This window comes from Doryrhamphus excisus, chromosome 7 (assembly GCF_030265055.1).
Source record: "Doryrhamphus excisus isolate RoL2022-K1 chromosome 7, RoL_Dexc_1.0, whole genome shotgun sequence".
Lineage (NCBI taxonomy): Eukaryota > Metazoa > Chordata > Actinopteri > Syngnathiformes > Syngnathidae > Doryrhamphus > Doryrhamphus excisus.
In genome coordinates, this window is record NC_080472.1 from 10,477,422 (window position 1) to 10,484,116 (window position 6,695).

Here is a 6,695-nt window from a genome sequence, read left to right on the forward strand (position 1 = left end):
GTCTAGATGGTTCAGGTGGTCCTCCCAAGTTTTACTGTAGATCACTGTAGATCACTGGATCACTTCTGCCCTTTCTGTGACATCTACCAGGTTGGTTTCCTCCTCGTCTTCGCTTTCTCTGCCACCACTAAGGCCGCTCCCGGATCCTGGATTGCGGCCTCCCTCCATTCCTGGAGTAAATTGACATGATATGTCTGCTTTGCCTTCTTCTTTGCAGGGTGATGTGTTTCACACGTTACTGGGCCCATCTTCCGGATTACTGTGTATGGGCCCTGCCAGTTGGCTAGCAGCTTGGAGTTGGAGCTCGGCAAAAGCAGCAGAACCTTTCATCCGGACTGGAGTTCTCTGTGTCTGGCTTGGTGGTCGTACCAAGCCTTCTGGGTCTGCTGGGCCTCATGAAGGTTGACCACTGCCATGTCTTGATATTTGGACAGCCGCTCCCTCATTTCCAGCACGTACTGTACCACATTGCGATCTTTGGCTGCCTGGCAAGGCACCTCCCAGCTCTTCTTCAGCAGGTCTAACGGGCCCTGCACCTCCCAGCCATAGAGCAGTTCAAAAGGGGAACATCCGGTGGACACCTGTGGGACCTCCCAGTAGGCGAAAAGAAGGAAAGGCAGCCACCGGTCCCAGTCCCGTCCCGTATCCACCACAAACTTCTGGAGCATTTTTTCCAAGGTTTGGTTGAAGCGCTCCACCAACCCATCTGTCGGAGGGTGGTAAGGGGTGGTCTGGATGGGGTTGACCCCCAGCTGCTGATGAAAGAGCTGCATCAGTCTGGAGGTGAAGTTGGTCCCCTGGTCTGTCACGATCTCATCTGGGATCCCCACCCTGGAAAACAGCTGCACCAGACAACGCAACACAGCCGGGGCAGTGACAGTTTGCAAGGGGAAGGCTTCAGGGAATCTAGTGGCACAATCGCTGATGACAAAAATGTATTGGTGCCCTCTGCTAGTTCTCGGCAACCGTCCCACAATGTCTATCGCAATACGTCGGAATGGTGTGGTAATTATTGGCAGAGGCTGTAAGTGAGCACCGTCGGATCTGCGTACCTGCCCCCGGTGTCTTTTGGGTCTGGTTCCCCAGACTTCAGACTTTCGAGACTTTCGCTGTCCCTTTGGAGCCACCTAAAATAAACTATTGTCAAAGGCTGCGAAAGGATTCAAGCACGAATGCTCCTTCGGTTCCTGAGTAACGGGCCCTGAAAGCCAATTTGGTAAGATGGGGAGGTGTCCACACTTTCAAAGCAAACCAGCACGCCAACGGTGCCCTGAAAGATCTGGTCCATTCTGGGTGCAGGCAAAGTGCACCATGAGCAGTGGTAAATTGGCTGACGGGTGCACAGTACGCATGCATCACCGAAACCTCACAAGCAGGTTTTCTTAGAGTGTCAGGCACATTTCAATGCAACCAGAAAACGCTATTAATGTAAGCGTCTGTACCAGCATGTGCAGTAGAGTTTTTTATTCATTGTCATTGGTTGGATCTTTTCATTTACTCTTAATATGTCCTCAAGGTGGATGACGAGGAGATACTGAGAAGATACCATCAAAGGTTCTCCACCATGCCGGGACGAGCCTGTCTGAGCTAATCTAAGGTATGTAGCTCAGGCTAATCCCGTCCAATGTTAATGATGACATGATGTTTTTTTTTGTGGTAAAGCAAGGAACTCTGACGCACAAATGCTCATTGTGAGCCCTGGCCAGCGGCAGCCAGGAGCGGGAGGGGAACGGTTGTGACGGTCTCTCACCGTCACCCGAACCCTTCAAATGACATCCTCTACAGCCACTCTGGCTGTCGCTGATGTAGAAATAGACCTTCACGTTGGAAAGAGAGAATGAAACACCACACGATTACAGGCTGACACCTTGATTCATGAGATGTCCCTTGGATGCTCTTTATCAAGTGAAAAGCCCAGAAGATGATACATGAAGAATACACATTGAAGACGACATGGACGATATGGTAGCGTATACTAGTATTTCACATCTTTGGTACAAACAAAAGATCTTCCACCACCGCAGACCACATCATTCCAGGTCTCACCTGAGAACCAGAGAAAAAAAATAGAATGTTAGGTAGGATATTGCTAATATTATATATGATATTATCCTGACAGCAGACCCTGAACCAAGTCTTTGCCTGACGCCACACCTACGCTTTGCTCTGTATTTGAAGTATTTGCATATTTGCTGTGCTTTCTGGCTAAACAGAGCACTGCCAAACTGATTTTCATTGGCTTTTGCCACTTTGACAAACATCCTTTTTCTTTTCTATTCGGAATCCCAAGATAAGGACGGATACATGCTGGAGAAATACATCAGTACCTTGGAAATTAATCTCTGCACAGTTTCGCATGTCATTCATTCTTGGTCGGTTGTTAGCCCAGTCAGTGAAATCCACGACTGAGCCATCTGTCCATACGAAGTCTCTTTCCTGGAAAGACAGGGGCCAAGTTTTCACAAAATGCTTACGGTATCTACAACGGTATGCATTCCAAACATAACATTTTTGATGAGATCCTCATTGCCTAACTGAGTTAGGACAGCTGTGAGAAAAGAAAGACAGTTTCATAGATGCTTAAAGGTAACAGAGAAAGGGAAAATGTTGGAGTTGTATTTCAATCTTTATATACAAACATTCATGGAAAGACAAGATCAAGTACCTGGAAGGCATAGGGCTTTATTTGCAGTGAGTTATTGGACACTGACCTAGGATTAGCCCTAACCCCAACCCTAACCTTAACCCTAACCCTAACCTTAACCCTAACCCCAACCCCATCCCCATCCCCATCCCCATCCCCAACCCTAACCTTAACCCCAACCCCCACCCTAACCCCAACCCCAACCAACCCCAACCCTAACCCTAACCCTAACCCCAACCCCAACCAACCCTAACCCCAACCCGAATCCTAACCCCAAACAGAACATCTTTGGAATGCCTGATCCTAACATTGGAACAACCTGATGAAAATACTTGGATCTTTGGGATTAGATAAGATCTCCAGTTATGGCCTCTATTTTGAAAGCATCTTTTGTAAAGAATATAAGTCAACCTAAAAATGCTAACCTTCTCCTTTCCTCTCATCACTAGTCACTTTCAAACTGTCCTTCAAAGTATCGGTTCCCACTCATTTTCAGACTCTGAAGATCTGACTGTCATCCCGTGGGGCAGAAGATGGGGCTACCCGTTAGAACACAACATAACTGACATTAATTGACATCTGTCAGTCTAGAAAAGGTCATAAAGCCATTTCTAAAGCTTTGGGACTCCCGCAAACTACCGTGAGAGCCTATTTCCACAAATGGAGAAAACATGGAAGAGTGGTGAACATTCCCAGAATGGCCAGTCAAACCAAATGACTCATTCAAGAGGTCACAAAAGATCCCACAACAACCTCAAAAGAAGTGCAGGCCTCAGTTGCCTCAGTTAAGGTCATGTTCATGACTCCACTATGAGACAGAAACAGCCTACATGGCCGAGTTTCCAAATGAAGAGCACTGCTAAAAACTAACATTCACGCCTCCCAACTCTGCTAGAAGAAATCTCATGGAATGTTAATATTACCCTGCAAATGAAATCCGAGCGTGTAGTACTGCTAAATATTTTACCTGAACCGTGTCATGGAACCCGATCCATGTACGCTGGGCAGAGCCAGCCCCTTGCTCAATCAGGAATCGAACAACTTCATTCTCCAGCTGACTGTGGATGGACACCAGATGGCCACCAAGAGCATTGCAGAAGGTCTAATGTGAAAGAGAATCAAAGTAAAGTAAAGAAAGTACATGCAACAAGTAAACATTAGCTTGGCTTTTGGAATATCAGCTTTTGGAAGGAAGGAAGTGGATTTTCCCAGGAATATCATTGTTGACCTTTGTGTGTTGGGCCACTCAATCTTTTGGATTTCAGACAACACAGGCAATGGACATGGATAAATCATGGAAATTGATCAGGAGTAGACAAGATGTTATTGTTCCGTTACCTCAGCTTCCACAAATCTCAAGTTTTCATTCAGGAAATTGAAACAGCGATGGTTCAATCGAGTCCAGCCTTGAGGACAGCTTGGACCTGCAAAGCAATTTTTATTTTAGCCACAACGATAACGACAGGAGGACGGTGCCAGCCGAGCATGCTACATACCGAAGGTTAGTACGATCCTTTCATCATACATGTCAGGTAGGTCAGTGATTTTCAACCTTTTTTGAGCCACGACACGTTTTTTACATTGGAAAAATCTTGTGGCACACCACTAACCAAAAATGTTCCAAAATGTCCCCACGACCTCACACGTGCATCAATAAGTCTATGGGAGGAACAAGCTAGGTGTTGCCACACGGACCAATATTACATTGCTATGCCAGTCTTTACACCACAGACACTCCACAGTAGCCACGTTTTTACATCACCACTTTTTCTCTTTCCCAATGACCTTTCGGGAAACTGGTATCCATGGAAAGGAATATTCCAATCTCTTGTCTACATGCGCCGTGAAAATCAACCAGAATAGTCAATAGCGCATGCCCAGTAAAACGTAAACATCAACATCATGTGATACCGGCTTCCCCGAGTTATTCTTCCACTTGTCGGAATAACTCCGTATTGCCAGTTTTTCGTCTGTCCAGTCTTGAAATTTAGTTTGAATCAAAAACAAACTTTGCTTATTCCAGTGCCGATTGCTGGCCTCCATTTTTAAAAGTGAAGAACGTCTGTATCTGCGTGTTACGTCATATCTGAGCATGCGCTGAAAGAACGCACCCGGGATCGATTTAAACAGGAAAAGATCAAATTCAATCTTGCTAATATTTTATAATTAAACTCAGGACATGTTTTATATAGATATATACAGTAAACCTCGGATATATCGGATTCAATTGTTCCCACTGGTTTTGTCCGATATAAGCGAAATCCGTTATATGCGTATACCGGAAAATGTCCGTTTTACGCATATATCGGATTTATATCCGGTATATGCGTAAATCGGATTTTATCCGTTATAAAAAGGCACTTCCTTGACTATGTTTCCAATGTACCTGGACGCGCAGGCAACGCTGCAAATGACATCGTATAGCGGCCTGTCACGATTCGGTGAATCGGAGCGCCACGATGCGGCCATCCGATATATGCGAGGGAAATTTAATGGAAATGCATTGGAACGGGACTGGAGATTTTGTCCGAAATAGGCGAAATCCGTTATAAAAAATCCGATATATGCAATGAATTTTTATTGGAAATGCATTACAGAAAAATTGGTTCTTTTTTATCTGTCCGTTGTGAGCGAATTTCCGATATATCCGAGTCTGATATATCCGAGGTTTACTGTATTTTCTTTTTTAATAAAACTGGACTAGAAGGGTTTAGATTCTGTTCCACAGATGACGCTAATGCATACAAAAGCTGCTTGCCAACCGCCAATAAACAATAGAAGAAGAAAAACACCAGGAAGAAGAAGGCAGTCTGACAACTTTCCGTTTGAGCGGGTACAAGATACCTCAATCGGATTGGTTAAAGGAATATTCCATCCCTGTTCAATTCTTTCCGTTTGAGCAAATAAACCAAAGTGAATTGGAATATTTGGGTCCATGTATACTATTGACATAATGGCTATTGACATCATATTTGCAATTGATGATTAATAAATGTTCATTATAAAAAGTGATATTGGATAATTCCTCACGGCACACCTGACGGTTTCTCAAGGTACACTAGTGTGCCGCGGCACAGTGGTTGAAAATCACTGAGGTAGGTCATGTGTTATTCCTTTGAATGATTTCCTTAGTGGATTCATCTGGAGTTGGTTATTTGAATCAAGTCATCGGTTAGTATCTGGACAGCCAATCAATAGGATGCGCTTGAATATTTTGTTTTAGCTAAAACACAAATAGACAATCGGTCGCCTGTCATGAACGAGTAAGGATATTTTCAAGTATTTGCATTTCAGAGGCTGAAATATTTACATTTTAAAATCCGTAAATAGTTGTTAATTTATTGGACAATCAATTAATCGTCAATTGATGGAATAATTGTTGCAGCTGATTGGCTGTCGGCTCCGACCTTAGTTTTCCATCTGTGTTGGTGGGCAATTTGTGATTGATGGAAGTCGCCATCTACGGCCGTAAACCAACAACGTAAAAAGCTAATGTACGGACACGACGAGGAGACGACTTTAGGTCTCCCATATGTTCCCCCCAAAGACACAATGATGAAAGTACATCATGGTAGTAGAAGATACGACAGTTACCTACCTGTATATAGCACAAAGGAGCACTGTGGAGAAAAAATAAGCTTGTTGAACTTCATCAAGTGGAGTTGAGTTTTGGGACTCAACCGACGTCTGGTCATGTGTGCTGACATTAATATTACTTACACTTCCAGTGATGCCACACAAGAGCAACACCAAGCGAAGAGCAAACGCCATCTGTGGAGTGAAGAATCCGTATGACGGGATGAAAAAGTGAGATGTGAAGGTGTGAAGGATACCTTTGCTGTTGCCTGGATGCCTGATGCTGACACAATGCAGACACGCCAGCATGTCTGAGCAGCCTATTCAAACGTGACGTGATGAAGAGAATGCCTGTGTGAAGGTATGACAATGGCCTTCATGAGAACAGTTCTGGGTGTGTCTCCTGGTTCCTCCAGTCCACCACCATTTCCCTGGTCTCGTTGGTGTTGGGGTGTCGAGGTGAACATTCCTCCAT

General features: G+C 44.7%; 1 protein-coding gene across 1 annotated transcript; it reads right to left on the bottom strand.

Annotated features, from left to right (window-relative positions):
- Window positions 1-1,892: 1,892 nt before the first annotated feature.
- On the bottom strand, window positions 1,893-6,695 carry LOC131132374 (galactose-specific lectin nattectin-like). The gene is made up of 7 exons (XM_058077966.1): window positions 6,607-6,695; window positions 6,365-6,503; window positions 6,243-6,264; window positions 3,983-4,068; window positions 3,612-3,746; window positions 2,328-2,436; window positions 1,893-2,046 (listed from the first exon to the last, which is right to left on the bottom strand). Exons 1-7 carry the CDS (start codon window positions 6,693-6,695, stop codon window positions 1,976-1,978), a joined length of 651 nt encoding a protein of 216 aa, XP_057933949.1. The 3' UTR covers window positions 1,893-1,975.

Excerpts from the sequence above, each read along its gene's own strand:
- LOC131132374 (XM_058077966.1), bottom strand. The coding sequence starts at position 6,695 with ATGGAGGAATGTTCACCTCGACACCCCAACACCAACGAGACCAGGGAA. Across the intron at positions 6,504-6,606 it reads CAGGAGACACACCCAGAACT|CATCAGGCATCCAGGCAACA; the intron begins GTTCTCATGAAG and ends GCATTGTGTCAG. Across the intron at positions 3,747-3,982 it reads TGAGATTTGTGGAAGCTGAG|ACCTTCTGCAATGCTCTTGG; the intron begins GTAACGGAACAA and ends CTTTCACATTAG.